Source organism: Dipodomys ordii, unplaced genomic scaffold, assembly GCF_000151885.1.
Source record: "Dipodomys ordii isolate 6190 unplaced genomic scaffold, Dord_2.0 Scaffold43, whole genome shotgun sequence".
In the NCBI taxonomy this organism is placed as follows: Eukaryota; Metazoa; Chordata; class Mammalia; order Rodentia; family Heteromyidae; genus Dipodomys; species Dipodomys ordii.
This window is the reverse complement of record NW_012267259.1, coordinates 1,793,008-1,807,857: the sequence shown is the minus strand read 5'-3', so window position 1 is coordinate 1,807,857 and position 14,850 is coordinate 1,793,008. Positions and strand designations below refer to the sequence as shown.

Here is a 14,850-nt window from a genome sequence, read left to right as displayed (position 1 = left end):
CAAGCACGCTACCACTGAGCCATCTTCCCAGCCCCGAGAGCATGCTATCTATTAACAGCCATGTAGGATAATGAAGAACCTTAAATGAAGTGTTGGGGCCAGGAGGCAAGGAGGTTAAGAACAGTGAATGGAAAGCAATTGGAGGGACTGACAGCTGTGGCTGATTTAGGGGGAGATGGTATAGAGGGAATCAAACACAGAACAATACATAAGAAACTCACTTCCATATGCAATTGATCCCAAGACGTCATTCAATCCGCAGCCTGGCTGGAAGTCACCCCCATTGGGGTAGATGTCAATGTGGCCTACTGGCATCTGAATCCCGATGCTCACACCGAAGGAGCGTGTGTAAGTGTGCAGGACATCCACAAAGTCCGCATCATCAGGGGAGAGCCTCTTGTTGATGTCAGCCCCTTCAAACAAGGGTCCAGCAGGATCCAGACCTGCAGCAGGAGAGGCCAAAACAGACGCTGTGAGAATGGCTGAGCCAATGCTTCTTGACTGAAGAGTCAAACCCAAGGGTGCAGAATAAGGATGCCCTCCAAGTCCAGCACCATGAATTCAGACATGGAAGAAAATACAGAGCCCAATTCCATGCGCAGCTGACCCAAGACGTCCTGGTGGGCATAAATGCACCTGTCATAGCATCTCCATGTCCTGAGGGAAGCCCTGTAAACTAGCCACAAGGTTCACACTACTACCAGCTCTGAGCAGCCCACAAGCAGCCAAAACTTGAGCTGCCTGGACGTAAGCCAGTCAGCCCAGTGGGCCGTCACTTCTAGCCTTCCACAGCACTCATTTCCAACAACACTTTCACCAAACAACTAAGCTGGAAAGAATTCAGCCTCCCAAGCTGGCCAATTTGTATTTGAACTTACTCTTCCCTTTCCTTTATCTATGAGTCAGGCCCAGCGTTGAGATGGAGAAAGAGAAAAGTATCTTCAAGATCACCAATAAAGAAAGAATCTAAAGCCAGACCTCTAGAATTCCTCTATTTCACAGAGGAAAGAAACCTTTCTTTTTCCTCCAAACGTTTTAGGCTGAGCCAGCAAGCAACACTGAATAGGGTGCAGGTCATCACACTCAAAACTACATCAATAGCATTGGGGAGCTTGTTAAAATTCTGGATTCCACCATGTAGCTCTAAATAAAGAACACCTGGAAGGACCCAGGAGCAAAGAGTATGTAGAAGCATCCAGAAGAGAGGTGGGAAAAGGGGCTAGGCATCTAATCACAGCAATGAGTGAGCCTGTGTGTGTCTCTTAATTCTGAGCCACATAAATGGAAAACTATTCCAAACAACTTGCAATAAAATGCAGATTCCCAAGCACCTGACCTCTCAGAGATTTCACTGGAGGCATCTGGCATGGAACCCAGAAATACAGATTGGTTTTCCAGGTGGTCCACGGACCAGAGAGTGAAAAACTTCCCTGTGCAACAAGATCATCTATGAAATAACCTGAAAGCCTTAATTTATACAGTTCATGAGAGGTACTAAGAGCTTAAGTGTGGGGATATTACTTACTATTCTCAAGCCCAGGTGATTATGAGAGCCAGAAAGGCTCTTGGCCATACAGACACACAGAAAGAACTGGGGGATGTTAATAATGAGAAGTAAATAAAGGTCTGTATTTAGCCTAGAATAGTGGAGTGGAATGGTTAGCCACTGGGCCCGATCCCCAACCCCAGGAGACATTTGGTGATATCTGACCCCACTCCCCACAATCCAGCAGGCACAGCAAAGCAGCACTGGTCTCTATGTGTCCAAGCCCACCAGGTTGAGAACCCCTGGTCTATGCCAAACACAGTGACGCAAGACTCTAACCTCAGCACTCATAGTGAGACCCTGTCTCAAAAAGAGAAACAGAAAGAAAGCAAGAATCCCCAATCTAGAAGCATCAAAACCAGGAGGGGATGTGGCCTAGAACCAAGTTCTGAAAGGAGGAGATAGGTAGCAGAGCTGTGTCCTCCCTCCCCAGCACAAGAGCCAGGGAGCACACTGGGAAGTGCAGAGGTCCACTGGAGGAGAAACAAAAGACAGACCTACTGTCAACAGTGACCAGTCTGTAGCACCCATGACTTGCGAGACTGGCCAAAGATGAAAACTGTTTCCAGAAGCTTAGATAACTTTATGAATAACCAAGGCAGGAATGGAGTTCAGACTGCTTTGGGGGCTCACCTCTCATCCAAAACCCCCAAAAAGATGGAACAAAAATGTACCCACCCAGAGGGCACCTTTCCGAAGGGACATGGACCAAAGTAGTGACACAAGCAGCCTCTCCCTGCCTCTCACCATGTGCACTGAAGAGAAAAAGAAAGAAGGAAAAGGACATTCTGCTTTGCAACCAAAACAAGAGAGAGGCTCTTTGCTTGATGTGAACAAAGGTCCCCACCAGACAGGCAGCGCCATGGAAACCAAGCTGTGCTGGAGGAATGTGGGCAGCTGGGGTCTCACAGTCGGGCACCTACCCAGGCTGAGCCGCTTCTGACAGTCTCTGCACACATCCATGGCCCACAGATACAAGGCAGAAAGTGGCACAATCTACTTCTACTCTGTGTGTGTGTGGGGGGGGGGTGTAGAGCTTGAACCCAGGGCCAGGGTGCTGTCCCTTAGCTTCTTTGCTTAAGGTTAGTGCTCTACCACTTGAGCCACAGCTCCATTTCCAACTTTTCCCTGGTTAATTGAGATGAGAGTCTGTCTCACAGACTTTCCTATCTGGGCTGGCTGGCTATGAACTGCGATCTTCAGATCTCAGCCTCTTGAGTAGCTATGATTAGAGGTGTACCACAGGTACCCCATTTCTACTCTACTTTTTTCCCTGCACTTCTAGGAGACAAGCAGCATAGCTTAGTGTTAAGCGGAGCCTCTGGAATCTGCTTTTCTAAGATACAAAATACTGGGCCTATTTTTAAATCATTGAATCTTCCTTTTTCCTGCCTGTTAAAGGCTCTGCTATGTGATTTAAAGATAGCATGCAGTACCTCTTCACTTACCTGTCAAATAAGTGTGCTTAAGGTTTTTGACAATGAGGAAGCATCTAACCCAGAGGCTGCACACAGGGAATACTTAATTGATATTTCTTGTGGGGCACTAGTGGCTCATGCCTATAATCCTACCTCCTCAGGAAGCTGAGATCTGAAGACCATGTTCAAAGCCAGCCCAGGTAGGAAAGTCTTCGAGAGTCTTCTCTCAGAAAGCTATAAGTGGAGGTGTGGCTCAAATGGTAAAGCATTGGCCTTGAGCAAAAAAGCTAAGGGACAGAGCCAGGCTCTGAGTGTAAGCTTAGGACTGGAATACACACATACACACAAATCATATTTCCTAAATGAATTAATCTGCTTGCTTTTAAATTTATGATTAAGTGGACATGGGTTCTTTGGAAATGCATAATTTCTTTGTTAGTCTATTAGAAGTCACAGACCTTTAGATGGAACAGAAGACAGTAAAACTCCTGCCAAGTCCAGTCCATGATCTCTGACCCCAGGAAAATTGAGATTCGAGTATGCTCTTGCAGGTTATTGGTGGCCACAGCTCAGAAGTATCACTGGCCTGAGAACTATGAGAAGCCTACAACATCCAGCCTCTTAACAGTCAAGAGAGCCAGGTTCACAAGTCTGAAAGAAGTCTAACAATGGAAGGTAACAGAGAGGAGACAGCCTCCTCCATCAAACAGACACAGTAAGCCAATACCTCTTGAAGTGCTGCTGGACGCAGGACAGAATTGAGCTCCCACATACACAGAGAGTCAGGAGGAAGGGATGGCTCCTGATAGGCATTTTGCTAGCTCCTCAGCTACCCACAGGCAAGAAGCCTTCACCTCAGCAGCTGACCCCAAATAAGCATGGAGAAAGAACTAGAAAGTGCCCCCCCCAGCTTATTTCAGATTTAGAGACAAAGCAAGGCAAAGTCTGCAGTTTGTCCTTGTTGTCAAAGACACTTTGGGCTTTGACCTTGGTAGGGACTGCTTGAGTGCCAAGTCTGTACCAGACTAGCCTAGCTTTGGAGCATCCAACCTCTCATTCAGGTGCTCAGACAGCTGGACAGAATAGCTTTGGGTGAAACTACTTTGCACCAGCAGTGGGTGGGTTAATGAGCAGTGAGGGATGACCATATAATCACAGTCCACTTTATATACCTCAGGCCTTGCCATCTTGGTAATAAAAGCCAAAGCTCCAAGCTTTCCTAATGGAATGTACAAGCATATGTCTCTGTGTGTGAACATATTAGACTTAAGCCCAGAGACCACAATGAAAAGTGTAGAGAGCTGCGAGAGGCCGCACCTGGAAGATGGCGCCGGCTTCCGCCCTCCGCCTTCCCGATGGCGAGTGCTCTCTGTGGTAAACAACTCCTTATTTGGCTAAGGCAAAGAATCTGGCTTGCTTCCGCGCACCTGAACCTATTGGTGGTTCCCACGTGGCGTATCAGGGTTGGCTACCCAGCGGGTACTTAAGGCTGTGGGGAATTCTCCCCGGGGCTGGGGTCAGAAGATTGCTCAAAGATCCTGAATAAACTGCAGAGAGAAGAGTTCGGTGTCGCGTCTTCGCGTCTTCCTTGGTGGTCGAGGCGGTAGCAACAGAAGAGGACCAATAAAACCACACTTAAATAAAAAATAAAAAACCCTACCCTACTAGCTTATTGCCAAAACCTGAAATTCTACTTTTATTAAACCACTCTAAGAATTCCTCTAAGCCAGGCACTGGTGGCTCATACCTGTAATCCTAGCTATTCAGGAGGCTGAGATCAGAGGACCATATTCAAAGTCAGCCCAGGCAGGAAAGTCTATGAGACTCTTATCTCCAATAAACCACCAGAAAACCAGAAATGGTGCTGTGGCTCAGGTGGTAGAGGTTTACCTTAAGCTGAAGAGTGCCAAGGCCCAAAGTTCAAGCCCCATGACTGGAAAAAAAAAAAAAAGAATTCCTCTGTACTTGTCTTGCTTTAAAATAAAAACATCAAAGAAAAGGAAACTGGTTTAAATGTACCTCCAAAGGTACCAGTCCATTTGTAACCCAGTATAAGTGGTTTATGTCTATAATCCTAGCTACTCAAGAGGCTGAGAACTAAGAATGACAGTTTGAAGTCAGCCCAGGCAGGAACGTCCATGAGATTCTTAGTTCCAATAAATCCATCAAAAGGCCAAAAGTGGAACTCTGGCTCAAGTGGTAGAGCCCAGCTTTGAGTGAAAAAAATTAATAGCACCCAAGTCCTGAATTATAAGCCCCAAGACCAGTGCACATACATGCACACATGCATGTATGCTCGCACGCACATGCATACACACACAGTTCATTTGTAGAAAATCATTCCTCAAATTCACATATCAATTCATGTGCTTTATTAGGGAACTAGAGCCCCAAGCTGACATGCTTGTTCTGCGATCCTAAGGCCCTCCATCATGCTCTCATGCAGTAAAAAGAAGCTACAGAAGCTTCTGCTCTTTATAAATTACCCAGTGTGGGCTGGCTCAGTGGTAGAGCGCTTGCCTTGCATGCCTGAGGCCCTGGGTTTGATTCTTCAGCACCACATAAGCAAAAAGAAAAAAAGCCGGAAGTGGCACTGTGACTCAAGTGGTAGAGCGCTAGCCTTGAGCTGAAGAGCTGAGGGACAGTGCCCAGGCCCAGAGTTCAGGCCCCATAACCGGACCCCCCCCAAAAAATAATAGCATAAATAAATAAATTACCCAGTCTGTGCCATGCAATTGTAGCAACAGAAAACACCACCCTTAAAATCTTGAATCCATGTCAAAGAATGTGGGAAGGAGAAATAGGTCAGAATACTACCATTCATTTTAGGGAAGAGGAAGATTTTCTTATATATCTGAGGGGCCTCAAAATGGCAAAGAAGATCTTTTGTACATGGTACCACCATTAAATGATTTAATTCAAACTCTAACATTAAAAGCTCACTGCATGGCAGTTTTCAGAATAGAAAATTTGTTTTGCTATTGGCTTCCTTGGCACCAATATCAGAAAAGTCTCTTTAATTACAAAGTTCAATCACACATTCTAAATGTTACTAGAAAGCATAAAAATATCAGAGAGAGGCTACTGGTAGATGAATAGAACCAGAGATAGAATTTATCATTATTTCCTTTTGTCTCAGTCCCTGGAGCCTTGTGGGTGGAGTAGGAACACCCCCTCTATAATGAATACCCAGAAGCCTGGGGGCCAGGGCTCTACTTCAGTTTTTGTTCTTCACTTCTTAGCTATATGCCTTGAGCAAGGACTTCACTTCTGAATATTCCCTCAACTGTTGGACTAGACCAGTGGCTTCCAAACTGTACTTTCTGGTGCTCTGAGACCCCGAGAGTCTACGAGGGAAGAAAGAGGCCCAAATGGCAAGATTAGCTTGAACAAGATTAATAAAGACAGCTTCCACAAAAATATCTTTATCTATTGATCTTACAGATGAGCAGCCCACACAAGTTAAATTGATAAAATGCTCGAGATCAAATGTTCTCCAGATTCCTTCCCAAACCAGCCTTCTACAAGTCACTCAAGTAGCCTCATTTAGATGCAACAATTCAGAACACCCAGGCTGGAGAGTAGTAGAAGGAGCTGGGGGATATGGTTGCTGGTGCTGATGGAAAACAGAGCTTACCTGTGATCCTGCCCACAGTTCCTTTCACAAAGTTGCCAGCATACCCAGCCACATGTGCCCCAAGGCTATAGCCAATCAAGTGAACATTCCCAAGTGAAAATCCATTCTTTTCCTGAAAGAAGTCACCAAAGCATGTGAGTATAAGAATGTAGTCTTGAGCCCAGGGCCAGCAACCATTCAGCAAGTCCTCCTATGGAGGAGGAGTCACAGGAATCATGGGTATGCATATTCTTCAGGGCATGGCTGGCTATGCAACATGCGTCATGGGCCATGGTCACAGCCAGGGCAGGGAGGTCAAGAGTAGCAGGTGCCACTTCAAATGCCAAGGGGGTGGGGTTGAGGACGTGATTGCAGGGCTGCATGCTTGATTGTTCCCTCATGTTGTCTGCGTGTTTTCTATTCTTTCTGACAGATCTATGAGGCAGAGCAAGAGCAGAAGTGGGGAGGACAAATATATCATACTTATTAGTATGATTCACCTCTACTCTGCCCCCGGGAGCTGCTGACCTCCCCACCACAAGCCCACCTGGGCCCCAGACTTAGAGTTTTATCCCCTTCTAGGTACTCAGTAGTGGGGGCTTTGATCCCCTAGCTCAGGAACCAAACTCTTTGCAACAACTTGGGCAGAGAAAAGACGCCTACTCTAGAATCCTAACTAAATTTCTGGATTCATTGGTTCCCATGGGTGAAAGGAAGGTCAGGCTAGAATAGCCTTGACTCTCAGATCACCTTGCCAATGTGCTTTGGCCCCTCCCATCCCAGTTAACTCGTCTGATCTCAGGCAAATCACTGACTTATAAAAGGCAAACACACTACTTCAAGCTCTGTTTTGCACATTTACTATTTTGAACAAATAGGCCACATTAGTTTGGTTCAACCTCTTTCCTACCTTCAGCACAGACACTCTTCAGAGAGACAAAAACAGACTTTGTAGCTAGTTAAAATTCTAAGCCCTTCCTGGACCCTGGCTATTCCCAACCAGCCAAAGGGACTCAGCTTGTAAGATCAGCAAGTAACTACCCATGAGGTAAATTTTACTTTCAGCAAATTAGCAGGAAAGATCCAAAGATCTATCAATAATTTTTTTTGTTTTTTGTTTTTTATTTGGGGGGGGGTCCTGTTGTGGGGCCTGAACTCTGGGCCTGGGCGCTGTCCCTCAGCTCTTCAGCTCAAGGTTAGTACTCTACCCCTTGAGCCACAGCGCCACTTCTGGCTTTTTTCTTTTTGCTTATGTGGTGCTGAGGAATCGAATCCAGGGCCTCAGGCATGCAAGGCAAGCACTCTACCACTGAGCCACCTTCCCAGCCCTCTATCAATAATTTTAAAGCCCTCTAAAAGTCTCAGCATTCAAACATTTCATGCAATGCCTAATTTGGAAAAAAATTAATGCCAAAGATTTTGATCCATCTGGAAGATCATGTGTGGTAATATTTCCTAAGAATGTTTGAGTTTAAAATCCTGCTTATGACAAAGGAGATTGTATGGAATGACCATCATGCTATTCAAAACATAATATATATACCTATGATATGCATATATAATACTATATATACACATATATATTATGTGTACAATGTATTATTACTTTATGTGTTTTACATATATATATAACATAGGTATTATTTTATACAAGAGAGAGAAAGAATAAAAGAGAGGGATATTCTGCTCATGAGAGGAGATGACTCTCTCTCCTGCTCACTTACCTGCAACCAGTCAAGCAACTTTGCCACACTGTGTCCCACTGCTTTGGTGTTATTGACTGCATCTATGTACAGCTGGTGAGCCAGGGGCAACCAGTCAACCACCACTACATTGGCATCTTTCTCTCTTGTCTGCAAAGCTGATACAAGTTTGTAGAGCCAGTTTTCAAGCATGCCACTCATCTGCAAAGGAGGAATTTTTATTATATTATTCTGAGCTTCAGGAACTCTATTGTACCTTCTTCCCTCTGATTTTAGAACCTTCATACCCATGAGCAAAGCAATCCAGAAGTTAAATTGCTACCTCTTCCATTGATTGATTGTGTGTGTGTGTGTGTATGTGTGTATGTGTGTGTGTGATTGAAGATTGGAGTCTCACAGACTTTCCTACCCAGGCTGGCTTCAGATCTCAGCCTCCTGAGTAGCTAGGATTATGAGTGTGAGTCTCTGGCACCCAGTTACCATTGCTTTCTACATCCCTAGTTTTCCCCACTGAAGCTTTCATAGTTGGCATCCTTTGCTGTTGTCCCCCTGTTTGAAGCATAACTATTGGTGGGGATGCTAGTTAATCTTAGTTCTTGTCAGAGTCAAATAAGTGGCCTGGTCCATCCTTCAAAGGCAGCCAGGGAGGGTTGCCCTGGAGAACTGGCTCCTCCCTTAGAGACGCAAGGAGATGCTGTCGCCTCGGCAAACACAGAGTTAACAAACGGCTCCTTCCCACAACCCATCTCTGCCATCTCTGTTGACCCCAGAGTAGAGAAAATCCATCCCTAGAATCCCAAATTAGAACTCAGAACACATTTTCCCACAGAAACAAAGTTACAAATGGTGACTGGAGCCAGTTGTAAACCTATCCACAAGTACATTATCAAATAAATGGATTTTCTGTGCCTAGCCTGGGAACTCAAACACTATTTACAAATCTTGCTTTCTATGGGAAAGTGCTGTTCCAAGTTCCAAACACATTACAAAAGAACTTTCTGGAATGCACCCCATTTGTAAGTTGCAGGCTGCAAGTATTTTGCATTTTGACAGGAGGGCCTTATGAAAGTTCAAATGTATGATTCCAACTGCAGGACAGATGGACAGTCCCTTGATCATGCCTTCATTCACATTACCCTTCCCTAGCTCCAACTCTGACCCTAACTGTTGGTGATAGACCTAAAAACCCAGAAAGAATGTAACAGATAGGACTTTTCTCCACATTAAGAGGGAGAATGTACCCACCCAGGCAGAGATCTGCTCACTTCATACTGCCATTTTCCTTCAGACTATGAATGAATGAATCCCTCTCTGGCCAAGAGTTTCTGAGGCTAAGCGTGAAAACTTTTTGTTGTTGAAGTTTGTCATGGGCCTTTCAATGGGAATTGCTCAGCTAGGTCAGATAAAGAGCCCCAGTGCCTTTAAACGAAGCCATCTCTATGCACACAGGAGGGCATCATGCCAACAGCAGTCAACCATCCTGGCCAGCTGGCCCCTCATAAACTCTCTCTATGCCAGTCAAGTTGTTTCAGTTCAGCTCAGCGCCGAAGGCAGGATGGCCCCCTCCGGGCAGTGGTTGACCAATGTAATTAAGTGTAATTAGAGGGTCCTTCAGAACCAGTGGAGCTGGGCTGCTGCCCTCAGGAGAGCCACTTTCTGAAAGCCTGTTGTATGCCAGCACTAAATGCCACCCTGCTGGAGTCCAGATTGCTCCCTCCACCAAGTGCCCATTACATTCTTCACAGCTGTCGGAAACACAAGCAGCCCACAAGGAAAGCAGGGGAAAGTATTTGGAATCTGGAAGCACCCGTATTCTTTTTAATTGACCAAAACAAAAGGAAGCAAATCTTGTATAAAGCCGCAGAGCTCCCTCCCCGGGCTCACCGTCCATCCATGAATGACAAAAAAGGTTTTGGCTGTGATGTTGAAGCCACAGTCTTCTAAAAGCTGATCGTGGCCAGCAGAGAAGTAACATCCTTCATGTTCTGGGTCCTTAGAGGTGTGGAGGTTAAACTTCACAGAGGGTTTGGTTGAAATCAGTATCTCCTTGGGTCTCTGGAGCTCATCTGGGGAGGAAGAACAGAGCATGGAAGCTTCTGGTGGCTTGATACTAAGCAAGCTGTGGTCTAGTTCTAGTTCAGTTTAGTTCATGAGAAAGTTGGGTTTGGATTTTTATACCTGCTGAATGTCCCTCATCACTTTCTGGGATAATCATAATGATATTAGAAGTTGCAAATCTCATCTATATGCACTGAGTAGTAATTAGCCATTTGATTAATTAATTACTGTGGCTTGAAAACAAAAAGCTATCTCTATTACTTCACTCTATTCTTCCCTACCAAACTAATTTGTTTTTTTTTCTTTCTCCCACATGCCTATTTTACATTTTACTTGGTTCTTTTCCTGAAATCATTAGGACTACTTGAGATTCAGAATTCAAAATATTCCTTTTTCTTTTTCTCTTCTTTTCTTTCTTTTTCTTCTTTTTCTTTTTGTGCTGTTACTGGGACTTAAACTCAAGGTCTGAGCACTGTCCCTTAGCTTTTTCACTCAAGTCTGATGTTCTACCACTTGAGCCACAGTTTCACTTCTAGCTTTTTGATGGTTAACCAAAAAGTATCTTCTAACCAAGATCCTTAGATCTCAACCTCTCAAGTAACAAGGATTGCAGACATGAGCCACTAGTACCCAGTAAGAAAGTTCCATACTTTAAAAAGGCATTATGGACCATATATTATGTTATATAATACTCCTGGGGGTCTGATATACCCCCATGAACCATGAACTTTACTATTTCTGTAGAGTAATATAGGACCCCTCACGCTCAAGGGCAAAAGTAAAGATTACAAACTGCCTCCTGCTGGCCCAGGCCAGGTTGTGCTGCCAAATGAGTTCGGATCAAGTAAGGTCAAGTCTGGCTGCCAAGTAAGTTCCCAACAAATTTTCTAACTTCATGATATTAGGGGTTTTGCAATGGCAAGCAAGAGGCTGTTGATCTGTTGTGCAGAGCTTTCCTTGATATCCCATCTATTCCAACACTTCTTGTAAGGACCTCTTGCATGTTCAAGGCCCTCTGCAGAGCCTACAGGTTCCAGGCATCCTCTCAGTTTGTTACACAAATGATGGACACTATGGAGAAACTCCTCAGAGGAGCAAGGCCACCCCTCCAGCTCATGGTTATATACAGTACTGCTTAGGACACAGCCCCACTCCCCAAGTGCAGCCCATGCATGGATGGTCGTGTACACTAGGTAGGCACCATCATCATTGCTTTATTTCTTCCATGTTGGTAAACATCATTTCATAATGTGTTAAGGAGATAAATACACACTTTTGTCACCCAGCAATGGAGATACCATCCAGAAGTTTAATTTATCATATAGTTAAGAAACAAAAGGAAGCTGGGCATGATGGCTCGTGCCTGTAATCCGGAGACCTAAGGATCACAGTTCAGAACCAGCCTGGGGGCGGCAGGGGGGGGAGGGAGGAGGGAGAATGTGAGACTCATGTCTCCAATTAACTAGCAAAAAAAAAAGCCAGAAGCAGAGCTGTGGTTCAAATGGTAGAACACTAGCCCTGAGTGTAAAAGCTAAGGGACTGCTAAGCACCTGGGTCCTGAGTTCAAGCCCCAGCACTGGCACAAGAAAAAAAAAAGGCAGGAAAAGGAAGGAAGGAAGGAAGAGAGAAAGAAAGAAAGAAAGAAAGAAAGAGAAGAGAGAGAATAAAGGAAGGAAGGAAGGAAGGAAGGAAGGGGAAGACAGAAAGGGAAAGCAAGAAAGGAAGGGAGGAAGGAAGAAAGGAAGGAAGAAAGAAAGGAAGAACATAAAGGGGAAAGGAAGGAAGGGAGGAATGGAGGGAGGAAGGGCGGGAGGATCAGGATCACAGAAGAGAAATTACAGTTATGGAGAGGGAAGTGGTATCAGGGATCATGGGGACAGTGGGGGGGAAAAATGAACCAAATGTAATAAGGACAAAGTTCCAGAAAGTGCAGCTAGATACATAAGAACAGAATTTAGGTAACTGTCATGAAAATATTGAACAGAGAACCCAACTGGCAAAATTTTGAATAAGTCGTGTAATTGAGCTTCTCCAACCTATATCCAGACAGCCACTCACACAGAGCAGATGGGGAAGCTGAGGAGACAAGAGGTCTGCTGGATAAACTTAACTCCATGCATAGAAGGTTCACCTTGCCATCTGGCCTGATCTCACCCATAGTTCTCCAGCTTCATGTCTGCCATTCTGGGCCACAGTCACTTCAGCCTCTAAGATTTTACGATTATTGTATCCAGATTCGTCTGTGGTTCATTCTCTTCCCTTTCCCCTCCCCCACACCCTTGGCTTCTTGCTCAAGGGTCAGGTTCTCAGTAAGGCTTTCTTTAATCATAAATTAAAATGTACTACCTTGCCCACCAGCCCTATTTTCTTTTTCTTTTCCTCCATAATCCCGACTACTATAGTTAGTTAGTTAGTTAGCTAGCTAGTTAGTTGGTTAGTTAGCTAGCTAGTTAATTTAGCCTGTCTCCCCCACCATTGACATGCAAGCTCCAGGAGGGCAGGGAATGCCTACTCCTGGAAGAGTGGCTAGCACTAAGCAGAAACACAAGGAATGCTTCAGGAATGAATGAAATGGCCCCAGCTACTCAGAAGCACTGAGCAGGGAAGCTGGAAGGAACTTTAGCATGTTTCAAGTCATACTTCCAGTGAGCACAGGAGTTGGAAACGTGTTAAGTAAAGCCTTCCCAACCATTCAAATGAGCACTCCCCCCTTACATAGCAACAATGGCACTTGCCCAACTTCTGAAGATCAGCAAATGAGATGTTGGGACCACATTCAGAAGCTCCTTGTCTTCACTGCTCACAGTTCTGTGACCCTACCCTCACTCCACCAGTGCAAACTGCCATCAAGAGATCACCACCCAGAACCAAAGAGAAAGAAAAGCTAGAAGCTAGGAGGAGGAAGACAAGAGTGGAAGAGAAGATGTTGAGGAGGAAGAGGCTGAAATCAGAGGCGGGCTAACCTTGTCAGGCAGCTTCTCACCCTGAGTTACCTAGGCTCTTCAAGCACTCCTCAAACTAAGGCCAGGCTACCCTGACACCTTAACTTTTGAAACACACCAACATTACAAGGAGGCAGGAGAGAAGATTCAGAGCAAGACAAGACAAGGTTTAATTGTGGTTGCTGGCAAGCAGCTCTGCAGGCTGGACAGCGCCGATTAAGGGAACCACGTAAAGGGAGCCCGGGGGAGGGGGGGTCACACCCTGACCACCTGTGGTCTCCGGGGTGACCATCTAGGTAATACACCACTAAGCAGCCTCAGAGAGTTAGGAGGAGAACGTGGATAGCGCAATGCCCAAGGAAGAAGGATTCCGTAGAAACAGGAATGGTTGGCAGAACAGGGGAGCCCGGCCCAGAAAAGAACTGCGGGGGGGGGGAGAAAGTATAATAAGTAACCAATAATTAATAACAATTTACGCACTGCACGTTACCTTCCAGTGGTCCCTCAGGACCCACGGGTGTGGGGCTTCCCGCCGCAAAGCAACAATAGACGTTCCAGAAGAAGAACAGAAGAATGGAGTTTCTCATCCTTCCCTGCCACGCCCCCTCCTCAGAAAGGAGAATTAAAAACAAAAAGTGCCACCCGGACCCCACCACCCTCCGTGCCGGGAAGCCCAGAAGTGGGCACCAGGTAGTGGGCTGGACGAGAAGATGGCACTGCGGAGCGGGCTGCGCGGGCCGCGGCGCGCCGGGAGCCGAAGGCGGAGGGACTTGTTGCAGACCCAGACCTGGCCTCACCCGGAGATGCGGGGCAGCCGGGCTGGCCGCTGTCACTCGGCGGACTCCTGGAGAGGTAGTTTTTTTTAAAACCATCGGAGTCATCTGACCCATCGCCAGATGGTTATTTGCATAATTTATTCCCCTCCCTGGACTCTGATTGGTCACACCTTCGCTGACGCCGGAACCGAGGCTTCCCAAAGTTTGAATGAAAGCGCCCCGCGCGCGCACACCCGCGTGGGCACCCGCACGCGCAGCCTCCGCTTCCCGGCCGGTGGCCCAGCGGGCTGCCAGGGCCTCCTGTCACTTCTGCTTCACCTGCGTGTCCTCCCCCTTGACATCTAAATCCTCGGCTCGCCCCTGCCTCCCCACAAGGATCATTTCCTAGAAACCGTCCGCCCGCGGAGGACGCACTCGGAGAAGGGAAGGTCACCCCCCCTCCGAGGTACAGAGGCGCCAGGAGGTCTCTCCGCGCCCCGCGGGCCCAGCATCCGGATGAGGGTGCGCCTCCGGGGCCTTTCTCTGGATCCCTCTGCTCTTCCTCCCCCTCCCGTCCAGGGAGGCCTCCACAGGTGCGGCCTGCCTGATTGGACCAGAATCCGCAGGGCTGAGCGTCCGTGGGCGTGGCTGGGGCTTCAGGGTCACACAAACCCAACTTGGGGAACTCTGGAGCCAGGCACCCAGCTCTCCAAGGCCGCGTGCCCTCGTAGCCACCGACAGGTGATAACGGGGCCGGCCACTTAGGGATCTTGGGGAAATTAACAGCTCGGGTAGCAAAGTGCAGAGGGCCG

The 14,850-nt window shown here is 46.6% G+C and overlaps 1 protein-coding gene across 1 annotated transcript in view; it reads right to left on the bottom strand.

The window, feature by feature from the left end:
• Lipg (lipase, endothelial) overlaps positions 1 to 14,101 on the bottom strand; it is a 25,544-nt gene extending 11,443 nt beyond the window's left edge. Inside the window, exons 1-5 of the mRNA XM_013018871.1 lie at positions 13,774 to 14,101; positions 10,168 to 10,349; positions 8,305 to 8,484; positions 6,602 to 6,713; positions 222 to 443 (exon numbers count right to left, since the gene is read on the bottom strand). Coding sequence (XP_012874325.1) covers positions 222 to 443; positions 6,602 to 6,713; positions 8,305 to 8,484; positions 10,168 to 10,349; positions 13,774 to 13,870 — 793 coding nt within the window. The 5' untranslated portion in view covers positions 13,871 to 14,101. The remainder of the gene's footprint in view (positions 1 to 221; positions 444 to 6,601; positions 6,714 to 8,304; positions 8,485 to 10,167; positions 10,350 to 13,773) is intronic.
• Between the last annotated feature and the right edge of the window lie 749 nt (positions 14,102 to 14,850).